General features: G+C 46.6%; 1 protein-coding gene across 2 annotated transcripts in view; it reads right to left on the bottom strand.

The window, feature by feature from the left end:
• LOC122907045 (mitochondrial ornithine transporter 1) overlaps positions 1 to 14,021 on the bottom strand; it is a 58,626-nt gene that overhangs the window by 27,984 nt on the left and 16,621 nt on the right. Inside the window, exons 1-2 of one of the 2 annotated variants that reach the window (XM_044249642.1) lie at positions 3,837 to 3,914; positions 877 to 1,001 (exon numbers count right to left, since the gene is read on the bottom strand). In XM_044249642.1, coding sequence (XP_044105577.1) covers positions 877 to 931 — 55 coding nt within the window. In that variant the 5' untranslated portion in view covers positions 932 to 1,001; positions 3,837 to 3,914. Of the gene's footprint in view, positions 1 to 876; positions 1,002 to 3,836; positions 3,915 to 14,021 lie in introns of those variants that run through there. The other variant, XM_044249643.1, reaches the window with a different exon arrangement.

Raw genomic sequence — 14,021 nt, 5'->3', positions numbered from 1 at the left:
TCACAGACCTGTACCCCTGGGGCTGATAATGCATTATATGTTAATAAAAAAATTTTTTTCTTCTTAAAAAAGGGAATCAGTTTAAGGGGCAAGGTTAAACCAGGGTTTTCATATGGGAAACAGGAGCATCCCGGCACTCCTCTGGCGCTAAAATAACACAGGAACCTAGAGAACCAAGTCACCACGCACACACTTCCAATTACTGCCCTCAGGCTGAGTAAAGGTGATATTTCTAAAGACTGGCCTGTGTGTTGAAAGCGCTGCCCAGGAGTCGTCTTTACCTGTGCCTTTTGAGGCCACAGTCTGCGCTGGGCCTCAACCCCTGCCCAGCCCACCCTTCCCTGGCAAATCCTAGGGCCTGTCTTTTCTTTTTAGGGCTTTAGAAACCATCAAAAATCAGCCTCAGTTACCAAAGACATTTCTAAAGAGTGTCCTCCTTTCTTTCCTTGGCAGCAATAAGGACAGTAAGTAGGACTTCCCTGGACCGACGGCATAGTAGGATTCTGGCCTACAAGGGCTCTGAAGACTGCCAGGCTTGCAGTGAAATCCCACGTCACCTGCATATCCCAGCTGTGTGACAATGGACAAAGGACTTCAACTCTGAGCTGTGAGGTTTTCCAGCTGTGAACTGAGGACATTCCCACCCTGCACCCACACTCAGAGTTTTATTGTAAGGGAACTGCTCTACCTTCTGCCGTTCTTAGAAGACGACATTACTCTTCGATTACATGGATTCCCTCCATTACATGGGTTCCCTCCAAGGAGAAAGCATGTTCCTTCTGGGAGTGACAAGAACAGTATTTTCACCACCCCTTCACTGGATCCCACTTGTAGCAGGTACTCCAAGACTAGAGGATGGGTTTCCCCTGGGATTACCTGCAGCCCCCGCTGTGAGGTCAATGGCAGCTTGGATGGCAGGACTGGACTTCATGTTGGCCCACTCCTCTGCTGGTCTCTGTGGAAGGCACCTCTCCGGAGCTTATGACGGGTGTCTCATATCCCTGAAAGGAGACCAGAGCTCACCATCAGTGAAGCCTCTGCAGCCTTTCTCTAGAACTCTGCTTGGTTACTGGGACCTCAACCTCTGGGAGCTGGGAGATCAGTTCTCCCTTTTGCAAAAAAAAAAAAAAGAAAGAAAGAAAGAAAGAAGGAAAAAGGCAGTCAAGGTATCAATGCAGCTAAACAATTGGCCTGCCTTCTACTCGCCTACCATCTCCCCATGAAAAACTCACTCATAGGGAGCATTTCAACGAACCCTTCTGAAAATCTTACAAGTGAATGCCAAATACCACAGACACCCAAGCCATAACAAACTAGTTTTTCAGAGGCCTAAGTGGAACTGTCAGGCAACTAAGCTCAGTTCTAAATTCAGACAGCAGCCTGAGTTGAGTCCCTCTCAGGAGGTCACAAAACAGTAGGTCTGGAAAGTAATGGCTTAGACGTTCTGCTAAGTGACATATGCGTGGGTCTCAATTCCTGATCATCCACGAGCAGGATGAGCCCTCGGGCCCCTTAAGCTGGAGGTCCCCCCATATCAAAGGTGAATAATAGAATTATTATCATAATATAAAGGCAATCACAAATAGCCACAACGGACAGCTGTTCTTAGAACTACAGAGCACAGCACCAAGCATTAGTAGTGGTCATCAATGGCCTCTTCAGACCTTCTCAACCATAACCATGTACACAGAACACCTGGGAACCTTGTTAAAATACACATTCTGATGTGCTAGGCCTCAGGTGGGACCAGAAACATTGCCAGTTACTACAAACTCCCAGAGGAGGCTGATAATAATGACTGGCCAGCAATCACATTTTGAGAAGCAACACTGTGTCCTAAATTTGTTTGATAAGAATCACTGTGGCACCAGTAAAATATTCAGATAACCAGGCCTCTCTCCTAGTGATCTTGTTTCAGCATGTTTGTGCTAGAGCTTAAAAAGTTTGGGAAAACTAGAGTCTACTCCTCTACTGTTAGAGAAAAATCAACTATCACAGAGAAATGGACTTTAAAAATACAGATTTTTATAAAAAAGGAAAGGTGGCTCATTAACACTAATATCAAGATAACCAATTCAGCAACCTATTCTGTGTGGTTTTCAAACTAAGTAAGTGACTTATCCGTCTATATCAAAGAACAATTTTTATTCATCATGCTAAAGACCTCTGTGCTCCCACTCAGGCCAACTGTTGGAGGGTGGTGGACCAGCTGGGTTATTAACGAGTGCCAACGTGGACCTAAACGTCAGTGGAAAATCATTTTATCCACTAAGAAGTCTTTTTTAACCACTTGACGCCTGCTGTGAATGATCAGACACCAAGAATCTTGCTTTCTTTGCAAAAAAAAAAAAAAAAAAATTGTAAAACCAGCAACCACAAAAGCATAGTACTGGACTTGAAAAAGCAACTAAGTGAAACAGACAAGACATGCATTTTATGTTATTGATAGGACAGGAGAGGCAGTATCAATAACTACAGTTGACGAGGTTGTGGCCATCCTGTACCTAGAGAAGGCTATGAGGGTCCTAATCCAATCTCTTCCTTTTCCAGATGGAAAACTGAGGCCACAAAGCAAGAGCTTTTCCAAGGTCATACAAGTAGTCAGAGGACTCAAGTCTTGCCTTTTGGGTCTGTGCCTACGAGCAATACTTAATTCCAGAGTATTCCAACCTGACCAAAAAGAAACGCAAAAAACAAGCACCGAACCCTGCATTTTCAAGGAAAAATGGAGGCAAGTGGGGAGAGTCACACAGGGCCCAATCCATGTGGCTTCTCCGTCGGTTGAATTCTTGGGGTGCCAACATGTCTTTCTTAGTTTATAAGAAAGGCATAGATCCCACTATGTGTCATCGCTGTGAATTTAACCCCCTCCGGTAAGCCAAACTTAAACGCATCAAATTCCACAAGTAAGGACTCTAGAGAATTACTAAAATACTAAATAAACAGTGACGGGATCTAACAAGATTAAGTCAGCAACTGACTCAAATTATTGTGTGGTTTAAGAAGGCGGCTTCAAGAAGTCTGGAAAAATAATTCGGCTTGGGGGAGGCAAGACTGGTCAGCAAACGCTAAAACTCAGTCTTGAGCCAGTTGAAAAGCTCAATCCTTTTCGCGCCCCTTTACCTCTCCTGCAAGCACACGTGGGTCCGACTCCAGGAGAGACAAACAACATTGCCAGCCGCACAGCCTTCTGAAGTTCCCAGGAGAAATGAGTCTCTCGCCTGGGAGAACTCTCTGAGGCCGCCTGCTCCACCAGGTAGGGTTGGTGGAGCTCAAGCCGACCCGGCCGCCCTCCGGCCCAGGACTAGAGCCGGACCCAAGGCGCTGCGATGCCGGCCCGTCTGCCAGCTAACACGCCGGCCATGCAATCGCGCTCCGAGGCTCCGGATCCCGGGGGCACAGGACCCGCGAGGGAGACTGCTTCCCACTTTCTCGTCCTCGGACTCCAGCCCAACAACCTGCAAGAGTCTCCCATTCATAACCGCCCCCACTCGGGCCCGGGCACGGGCGGCGCGGTGCCCAGAGGCCTGATGACGCTCCGCGGGGGCAAAGAGGACACCCTTCCCGGCAGGTGACTCTACGGAAAGGAGGCCGCGGAGCCCCGGAGTGTCCGGCGAGCCCCGGCCCTCGGCGCCCGTAACGACCTGGGCGCGTTGACAGCGCGAGCCCCGGCCCTCGGCGCCCGTAACGATCCGGGCGCGTGAACGGCGCGCGGGCCGCGGACCCCAGAAGCCCGCCGGCTGCCCGGGAAGGTCGCGCCGCCCCGCCGCGTAGGCCGGCTCGCGCCCCGCTCCCTCCCGCCGCCCCCGGAGCGGCGGTTGTGGGGCTGCGCTCACCGCCAGGACAGTTGGCCGCGCGTGCTGCTCGGGCTCCGCCGCCGGCTCTCCGCTCTCCCTCCGCCCCCGGGGCAGCGGCTTAACACCCACGTCCGCCGCGGGCCGGCCCTCCGCCCCGCCCTCCCGCAGGGGAGCGCAAAGGGCGGCGGCCCTGGGGGCCCGAAGCACCCCTGCGGCCGGGGGCTGGCAGCGCCGGGCCGGCGCCGGGAAGCGGAAGTCCGCGGCTTAGGCGGCGCACTCGGCCCCGCGCAGGTCACGGGACCCCCGGCCCGCTCGCCCGCGAGCTGGAGGACCTGGAGGACAGGGAGCACGGGCCCCCGGAGTTGCTTCCCTTCGTCCAGGTTCCCGGAGGACTCCTGAGAGGCTCGACCCCAGCTGGAACTCAGGGCGGGTGTTGGGGGTATTGGGAGGACCCGCTGAAGTCTTTGGGCTGGTGAACCGTGCTGGGACTCAAGGTCTCTATTTTATATTTGGCTACAGAAGTACGGGAGACGTGCTGATGAAAAATATATTCGCTTATTGCCAGGAAAAAAAAATCCACAAAACAAACGTTCACTATTTTGCCTACCACAAGAAAATCCATCCTAGCCTATGACATTGGAGAAGGTCCCACCCACCGATGAAAACTGGCTCTAAATCGGGCTTCTCTGATCTTTCAGTTCCTAATGAGTTATAGGCTACCTCTGTGGCTCTCTGGCATTTTATTAAAAAGCACTATTCAAAGAATCTTGTATACGGGCAGTAAAGGAATTTTCTCCAGTTCGCTAAGACAGAGAGCTAACACCCACTCAACTGGAAAGCTCTGAGTCTGTTACTGACAGCTAGCTGCTCCATATAACTCAGTCGTGGCCTTCGGATTTCTTTGGCTCAGTCTTCATGCATTTATTTTCATTTTCTATACTGCATTTTCTTCCTTAAACTGTGTGATCTTTTCCTTTTACAATTTGCTTTTGCCCTGTTTGATTGCAATGTTGGATGACTGACAATATCACTTAAGTGATGGGGGGAGGGGAGACTTAAATATCCCCCTTGACTTGTGTTAGTGCAAGTGCTTAACTTGAAGGTACAACTGAACAGACTTTCCAGAGGTAGGAGGCGCTGTGAAGGCATCAGACCTCCTGGTAAATGGGGGCACTCAGAAAAACAGCACAAACTGACTTTTCACAAAACCAGCACTTTATTTTTTTAAAAGATTTTATTTATTTGACACAGCAAGAGAGATCACAAGTAGGCAGAGAGGCAGGCGGGGGAGAGATGGATGTGGGACTCTATCCCAGGACCCTGAGACCATGACCTGAGCCAAAGGCAGAGGCTTAACCCACTGAGCCATCCAGGTTCCCAAAATCAGCACTTTAGAAGTCAAGTTTCTGAAACTCAATTACAGAAACAAGCCAGGGAGTTTGAAATACTTGCCCAAGGTGACTTGTGACCTAACTGGTGGGAAGCAGACTCAGGAGCAAAATCTACCATTACAACATTCTAGAGGACTCAAGGACTTTCAGTATCCACTGGTCCAGTGGCTTTAGCAAGCTAGAAACTTGAGACTCAAAGGAAACCTTATTAAGGACAGAGCCAGTCTGTGGGTACAGACTGGAAAGAGCACAGGAGTTGGAGCCAGGATGCTTGTGTAAAAATCTGGGTGACCTTTAGTGAACCATTTAACCTTTTCAAACCCCAGCCTTCAGGCAACTGCATCACAGCCTCTGATCTCCGTGATCCTGCTGGGGCAATCCAGCAGGCCACTGCTGCTCCGGGAGCCAGCTGGCGCCATCCACCACCATTGTGAGGGCAGGCGCTACTCCAGGTCACTGTTGCGCCCTCACGGGGTGGCCAGCCAACCTTGTTCTTTGCGTTGTCTCCCTTGAGTCCCTTCTCCTACTCTCACAAAAGCTGCTCCAGACTCTCACCGCTCCTGCTACGTTTTTTTTTTTTCCCTCACATTTCCTCAACAACCTTAGCCTCAGTTTATGTGTAAACTCACAAATAACCAGGAAACATTTGTGCAAATTTTTAACCCCCAATCAGCAAAGTTACCTTTTTTGCAAAAACCCTAATCCGTTTGCCTCTGTCCTGTTGTCTTGCTTGCTGTATCCTGGTGCTTCACACCCTGCCTGGCACCAATGATGTTGGTGAAGGACGGGAGACTCAGAGGCCAAGTCACTTGCCCAAAGTTACATAAGTACTAATGAAAGAGCTGGAACTCCGCAGAGTTCTGTTCAAGTCTGAAGTTCATGGCCCTAACTTCCCAGAAGCTTCCTTTTAAAAGCAAGAGAGTTGCAGGAACCAGTTCTTTCTCCTGAAATAGACCTCCCTTCACATTTTATAAATTCACCTTGGCAGCTTGAACTCCCTCACAGGAGTGGCTCTTTCTGTTATTGTTGCATTAGGAATAGAGAAATATAAGATGTTGAAAAGCTTAACATCTCACAGGAGCTCAGAGAGCTAATTGCAAAATCACCTTTTGGTGTCCACTCAAACTTTGTTCTAAGGGTAATTCCCCAGGCATCTGATGGCCTCGAAAACAGGACTTTACAGAGTCCTGCATTACTGCCGTCAGTATAGGTAGGTTAACCCAATGGCATTTCAGATCTGGGTTCCAAACAGCAGGTGAGTCAATGCACTGACCCCTGTGCTCCAGGAAGTTGTTTGCTACACTTGGGACTACGCAATCCAGGGACATTAGTACAGCCGACTATGGGATGAAGGGGCAGATGTGACGTAGGTCAAAGGTGGGGGACAGAGTGGCTAACATGAAAAAGTGAGACTTTGCTACTTCAACAGTATTTCACAATGCACTAGTTAATGATACAAAAATGGGGATATAATTTCATCACTTGGAGCATTTTGGCCCTAATACCATGTGGATGTGTCTTAACAAAGTGTTAATTGGAGTTGTAAATAATTCAAAAACTTAAATCATCTCTGATTCAATACTTTTAATTAATGAGAAAGAAGAAAAAAATGCTTTGATCACACAACTCCCATTGAATATTGTTGACTGTTGATGTAACCTTTATTGGAAATTCTCTCAAATCTGTTTTGGAATGAGGTAGAGTTTGTATTTGAAATAAGCATGGATTTGGATTTTTGTCACCAGTGTGGAATAAGGGAGTATTTTGTATCCCATTAAAGAGTTGTTAAGACAATGTTTTAAAGGGGGTTGCTTGGGGCACCTGGTTGGCTTAGTCGTTAAGCATCTGCCTTTGGGGGGCACCTGGGTGGCTCGGTGGGTTAAAGCCTCTGCCTTCAGGTCTGGTCATGGCCCCAGGGTACTGGGATCAAGACTTGCATCGAGCCCTGCATCAGGCTCTCTGCTCAGCGGGGCACCTGCTTCTCCCTCTCTCTATGCCTGCCTGTCTGCCTGCTTGTGATCTCTGTCAAATAAATAAAAGTCTAAAAAAAAAAAAAAAAAAAAGCATATGCCTTTGGCTAGGGTCATGATCCCAGTGTCCTGAGATTGAGCCCCACATCAGGCTCCCTGCTTAGCAGGAAGCCTGCTTCTCCCTCTGCCCCTTCCCCTGCTTGTATTCCCTCTCAAGCTGTCTCTCTCTCTCTGTCAATTAAATAAATAAAATCTTAAAAAAAATAAAAATAAAGGGGTCATTTTCTTTTGTCTTTTCCTTGACAACTTTTTAATGGTACAAGCAAGAAAAAAAAATGAGCTGAGCTATATATTTCATAAGCCTTAGATTAGAATTTGTAATATACATATATTTTTAAAGACATCATTTATGGTAGCGAAGACTTAGGAGAAATTCCCACAAATGGATAAAATTTAATGGATCATCAATAAAAGGAAATACTACGACATAATTTTTAAAATCATTTTCTTAAATCATATACTTTAGGGTTGTTTGGCTGCAAATAACAGGATGCACAACTCTTCATATATTTATTTTGAATATAAAAAGAAATCTAGAGATAGAATTTCCAGGGTTGGTTAATTCAACAGCCCAAAAGTATCTGGTTCAACTTCTCTATGATTCTCTTGACTTTTCCCTCATGATCACAAAGTGGCTGCCACAGCTCTATCACATCCACACATGTAACATCTAAGGCCAGGAAGGAAGAATTCTCCATATCTTTTTTATCACACACAAAAATATCTTTCCCAGAAGTCCCCTGGCATGCTTCTCCTTGTATTCCACTAGCCCAGAACTTGAGTCTCATGCTTGCCCAAACATAAACACTGGGAAAAGAATGGAGTTATCATATTTGGTTTAGATAGGGGTCAGCAAACTTCTGAAAAGGACCAACCAGCTAGTAAATATCTTAGTAAATATTTTGCAGGGCATGCAATCTTTGTCACACCTACTCAGCTCTGCTGTTCTAAATAAAAACAGCCATAGACATGGTAAAGAGCTAAGTATGGTTGTGTTCCAATAAAACTTTTATCTATGAGCATTGAAATTTGAATTTCATATAATTTTTACCTGTTACAAAATATTATTTGATTTTTATTTTTTCAGACTTTTCAAACTGTTAAAAAAATTTTTTTTTGTATGGCTCATGACCCTACAAAAGAAATGGCAGGCCATGGGGGTGCTTGGGTGGCTCAGCTGGTTAAACATCTGCCTTCAGCTCAGGTCATGATCCCAGAGTCCTGGGATCCCTCTCCCTCTGCCGCTCCCTGCCACTTGTGCATGCTTCTTTGTCACACTCTCTCTCTCTCTGTCTCTCAAAGAAATGAATAAAAAAATCTTTTGAAAGAATGAAAAGGAAGGAAGGAAGGGGAAAGGAAGAAAAGGGAAAGAAAAAAGAGAGGAAAAGAAAAGAGAAAAACGGCAGGCCAGATCTGGCTAGCAGGTTGTGATTTGCTGACCCCTGGTTTTAACCAATGATGACTTACCCCCTTGGGACTGTAGGAGATGCCTATTTTCCTGAGACATCACCACTGCAGACCTGGAGGGGACTCAGGGGGAAGCAGGGTTTTGTTAGGTAATCAGGAATCTCCCCCACAGCATATTAAGCATAGGTAAGTTTCTTAGAGATATAATAATTTTTAAAAAGCAGATTTGCATGACAATTTCATGAAAGACACACAGGCAATGTGCTATGGCAGCTCAGAGAGCAAATGCATCCTAGTTGTGTGGTCAGGAGAGTCTTCAGAGAAGGGGATGCATTTGAGTGGAGTTCTTACTGTCTAAAATAGGTACTAGACAAATTCCATTTATGGAGTGCTTATGACCAAGCACTGTGCACTTTCCCATTTCATACTCACAACATCCTATGAAGTAGACACTTAGAACTGGGAACACATTGGCTTACAGCTCAAATAACTCCAACCACCTAAGGCTCTTTTTGCTGACCTCTGAACCCCTGTCCTCACTGCCCGCCCCCATCTAATTCAGATTTTATTTTACACTTTCAAAACAGATAGAGGGAACACAGAGGAAAAGTGTGATGATGAATTCCCTGCCTCTGAGGCCCAGCAGGGTCAAAACCAGACTTCTCTGACCAGGGCTCATCCAGACTGCTGAGAAGGGAACCCCAGGGCAGACAAGGGAAGCCCAGGGTGCCCCACCCCCACACAGAACTCTGCAGTGAGTCCATCTCTGTGCTCTAGCCACAGGCAGCATATGCTTAAAACTAAAGAGGGTTTCACCTTAACGTCTACATTTTAAAGCTGGAGCATTTCAGCAACAAATAAGCACAGAGAGCTCATCCCAGAAGGGGAAAGAAAGGGCTATTCCTCTGACATCTGGAACTCTAGCTGCTGTGGTCAGTCCGGCCCTGCAGGCTCAGGCAGACACATGAGGGGGGGGAGCGGCTGGTTAGTTGAGCAAGCTTTCCAACCCGCGGAGGATGGAAAGCCTTCCAGGCTCTCCTTCCACATTTCTTGCATGGACAGCAGACATGCAGTCCGTCCTAAAATTACTAGCCTACGAGTGACTTCCGTACAATATCGAGACTGCTTGCTTCAGCCATGAGTCCCTCACAACCGGTGGACATACCTAGTTAAGGCTCAGAAGCCATCCGCTGAGCCCTCAGGGCCCCTATAGTAGAATCTACTCTGTGTCCCTTGCTGAGGCGCAAGAACACTGACTTATTCCTCCTCTGGCCCCAGCTTTGCCCACAGTGGGTTTTAGGTGCTGTCAAAAGGAATCGTTGTGAGAGATGCCTGGGCAGCTCAGTCAGCTAAGTGTCCAGCTCTTAATTTCAGCTCAGGTCATGATCTCAGGATCATGAGGTGGAGCCCTACTTCAGGCTCTGTGCTCAGTACGGACTCTGCTTGAGGTTCTTTCCCTCATCTACTACCCCTCACCCACCCACCCCCATCCCCCACCACTATGGTGCACACGTGCTATCTCTCTCTCTCTCTCTCTCTCTTTCTCAAATAAATAAATAAATAAGTAAATAAAACCTTAAAAAAGAATGAGTCATTGCAATAAATTTGTTGGATTGCACCATTGTCTTACAATTTATCAGTATGGACTTTGTAGGTACCTGTGGTCTTCTCTCCCATAACTGTCTGCCTGAGACTCTCTTCCCCCGCTTTGCCCCCACCCACCACTGTCATGGTTGCACACTCTCTCTAAAATAAATAAATAAACTCTTTTTAAAAAAATGAATCATTGAGGGTGATTGGATGGCTCAGTTGGTAAAGCATCTGCCTTTGGCTCAGGTCACGATCATGGGGTCGTGGGATTGAGCCCCATGTCGGGTTCCCTGCTCAGCGTGGAGTCTTCCTCTCCCTCTCCCTCCGCCCCTTCCCCCTGCTTGTGTACTCTCTGTCTCAAATAAATAAAATTTTTTTAAAAAATGAATCATTGGGGCACCTGGGTGGCTCAGTGGTTAAGCCTCTGCCCTCAGCTCAGGTCATGATCCCACTATGTGGGATCAAGTCCCACGTCGGGCTCTCTGCTCAGCGGAGAACCTGTTTTCTCCTCTCTCTCTCTCTCTCTCTCTCTCTCTGCCTACTTGTGATCTCTGTCAAATAAATAAATTTTTTAAAAAAAATTTAAAAAAATAAATTAAAAAAATTTAAAAAAAGAAATATATGAATAAATTTTCTTGTTTAGGTTCTTTTCATCTCTTATGTTCACATCTGACACCAGTCAGATATATCCCTTCAAATTTTCAGAGTCAATAAGCACTTAATTCAGCTTGAACAGTTGCCATTTGGGGGAGGCAGAACTTAATGTATAGCTTCTCCATAATATCAGGAGGAACAGTTCCTCCTTTGGTCACTACAAAACAGTTGTCTTGGCAATGATGATGCTAGACTGCCTCAACCCTACAGTTCTTAGATCTTTCTTCTTCTCATATATATTTTGGCCACTGTGGTCAATGGAAGATTTGAAGTCTATCCTCTTGGGAAGGATCCCTTTTAGTGAACCAAACAAGACAACCAAAAAAGGAAGTTTTTATATTTAGGGATGTTACATAGACAGATCATTTAATATATGGTTAAAAATTGCACTTGTTTTTATCTTTTTAAGCTTTTTTAAAAAGTAGGCTCCAGGGGTGGCTGGGTGGCTCAGTTGTTAAGCATCTGCCTTCGGCTCAGGTCCTGATCCCAGGGTCCTGGGATAGAGGCCCACATTGGGCTCTCTGCTCACCTGGAAGCCTGCTTCTCTCTCTCCCGCTCTCCCTGCTTGTGTTCCCTCTCTCACTGTGTCTCTTTCTGTCAAATAAATAAATAAAAATCTTTAAAAAAATAAATAAAGTAGGCTCCACACCTAGCATAGAGGCCAACACAGGGCTTGAACTCACAACCCTGAGATCAAGACCTGAGCTGAGACCAAGGGTTGGACACTTATTCAACTGAGTCACCCAGATGCCGCTGTTAACAATTACCATTAGGATTTAATACCAGAAACCGTAAGAGGAGGTTGATTCCTCTCATCCTAAACTGGTGCTAAGACTCAAAGGAAAGAGGCGGTAAGTCCCATACATTCCAGAAAGAGCTGCCGCGAGTGGATAACCACACCTCCTTGTAGGGTTAAACAGAGGCAGCACAACCTGCTGCCTTCTCCTCCACCAGCCCAGCCCTCCTCGCCCAGGCGCCACCGTCACAGTCTGCAGTGGGAGAGAAACTGACTAGGTGGCAGGGACATGTTTGTCATTAGACACAGGCGAACTGTGAGGGTCTGGGAGAGTGCAGAGCTCTTGTTGAGATGCCTATCCCCCCCATTCACAAAATCATTTAGGCCACCAAAAGATTGAAGAGGTGAGGGTGGGGGGAGGTGAGAGAAATAGGTGAAGGGATTGAGAGGTTAGAAACTTCCAGTTTGGGGGCGCCTGGGTGGCTCAGTGGGTTAAAGCCTCTGCCTTCAGCATGGGTCATGATCCCAGGGTCCTGGGATAGAGTCCCGAATTGAGCTATCTGCTCATCAGGGAGCCTGCGTCCCTCTCTCTCACTGCCTGCTTTTCTGCCTACTTGTGATCTCTGTCTGTCAAATAAATAAATAAAAATCTGAAAAAAAAACAAAAAACTTCCAGTTTCATAAAATAAATAAGTCACAGAGATGAAAAGTGCAGCACAGGAACTATAGTCAACAAGGTGGTGATAACGTATTGTGACAGATGGTGACCACACTGACCATCGCGAGTATTGTGTGATGTACAGCATTGTCAGATCTCTATGTTGTGTGCCTAGAACTAGTATAACATTGTATGTCAACTACACTTCAATAATATACTTTTTTTACATTGAGAGGAATATGATTGGCTCTCTTCCCAGCTGGCAGACTGTGAGCTGCCACGTGTTGTCCTCCACGGTGCAGTTAACTGTCCAAGCAGAGTCAAGCACGATAAGGGGGTCTCGGGAGGGCTTGGTGTGTTTATTGGGGCAGCCAGAGTGCAGAGGTCTCATGGACCTAAGGACTGATGCCTGTTTCTCAGAGATTTCTGAAGGTGGAAAGGCTTACCCTACTGGTTTGAAGGTCTAGTGGTCTGGTGAAGGACATCAGGGCTCTCAGCCAGTCCCATGGCCCCATGTGACAGGAAGGGAGGAGCCCGGGGGCTGCCCAGGAGCCAAAGGAGATGATCTATTGCCTGAAGAGGGATTTGGGGGTAGGCTAACCTCAGCAGAAGCCACTGCCCTTGTCTGAGAGGAGCGCTCCAGCATGGAGGGAGCCAGGGCAAACCTGCACACTCTGCCCTAGAGAACCCCACAGCATAGTCTCTGAAGAGCCTCATCTGGGCAGAGACCACCAGCATCAGATGGACCCAGAGCAAGGCCTGTGCAAAAGGCAAGCCTGACTTTCCTGTCCCCTTCCTGCCCCATCTTGGAGGAGCTGAACTCACAAGAGGAAAGGGAAGAGAGAAAGAGAGAAGTTGGAGTAGGAATTGAATGAGACCAAATTATCCTAACCAAAGGATGAGAAAGTTTTATGATTGGTGTGACCACTCTATTTCAAAAGGCAAACTAGCCTCTGTTGACTGTGCTATACTTTTTAATCTTCTGCAACATATCACATGCTATATAATCCACTTAAATATTATGTCTCTTATTTACGGTCTTTCTCTTTTCCTCTCACCTCTGTCTTCATCCCAAAATGTAAACTGGCAAGATCGAGGATCTTTCCTTTTAACTGTTTCCCTGGCCTCTGGAATGATACATTTGGGTAGCCCATCACTACATATGGCTGCTTAACTTGAACTTACAAGGAAATAAAGTAAATTCATTGCTTCAGTTGCCCTCGACACATTTATGTACTTAATACCCACATATGGCTAGTGGCTCCCATATGGGGCAGGACAAGTGTGGAAGATTTCAGTATCACTGAAAGTTTTTGTTTGTTTGCCTGTTTGTTTGTTTGAAGTAGGCTCCACGGAGCCCAACTCGGGCCTTGAATTCACAACCATGAGATCAAGACTGAGCTGAGATCAGGAGTCCAATGGTTAACAGACTGGGGCAGTTAACTACCCAGGCACCCATCACTAAAAGTTTTATCGAACATTGCTGATCTAGAACAATAGCTGGTGTTCTGTGGTAATCAATAAATATTTGTAGAACGAGTAATTGAGTGACTGAGTTGTTCTGAAGACAAGATAGTCTATCGGTTAAGAGAACAGGGTCTAGAAGCAAATTGCTCTATTAGTAGTAGTGCGAGAACTTGGGTAAATGACTTGATCTTTCTGCGCACCCATCACAAGACACTTAGCTATTTCTTAACATTTAAAAATTGCTTTTAGGGGCACCTGGGTGGCTCAGTGGGTTAAGCCTCTGCCTTCGGC

This window comes from Neovison vison, chromosome 5, assembly GCF_020171115.1.
Source record: "Neovison vison isolate M4711 chromosome 5, ASM_NN_V1, whole genome shotgun sequence".
NCBI classification, from domain to species: domain Eukaryota; kingdom Metazoa; phylum Chordata; class Mammalia; order Carnivora; family Mustelidae; genus Neogale; species Neogale vison.
Note: the sequence above shows the minus strand (reverse complement) of the source record. Positions and strands in the feature narration are given on the sequence as shown.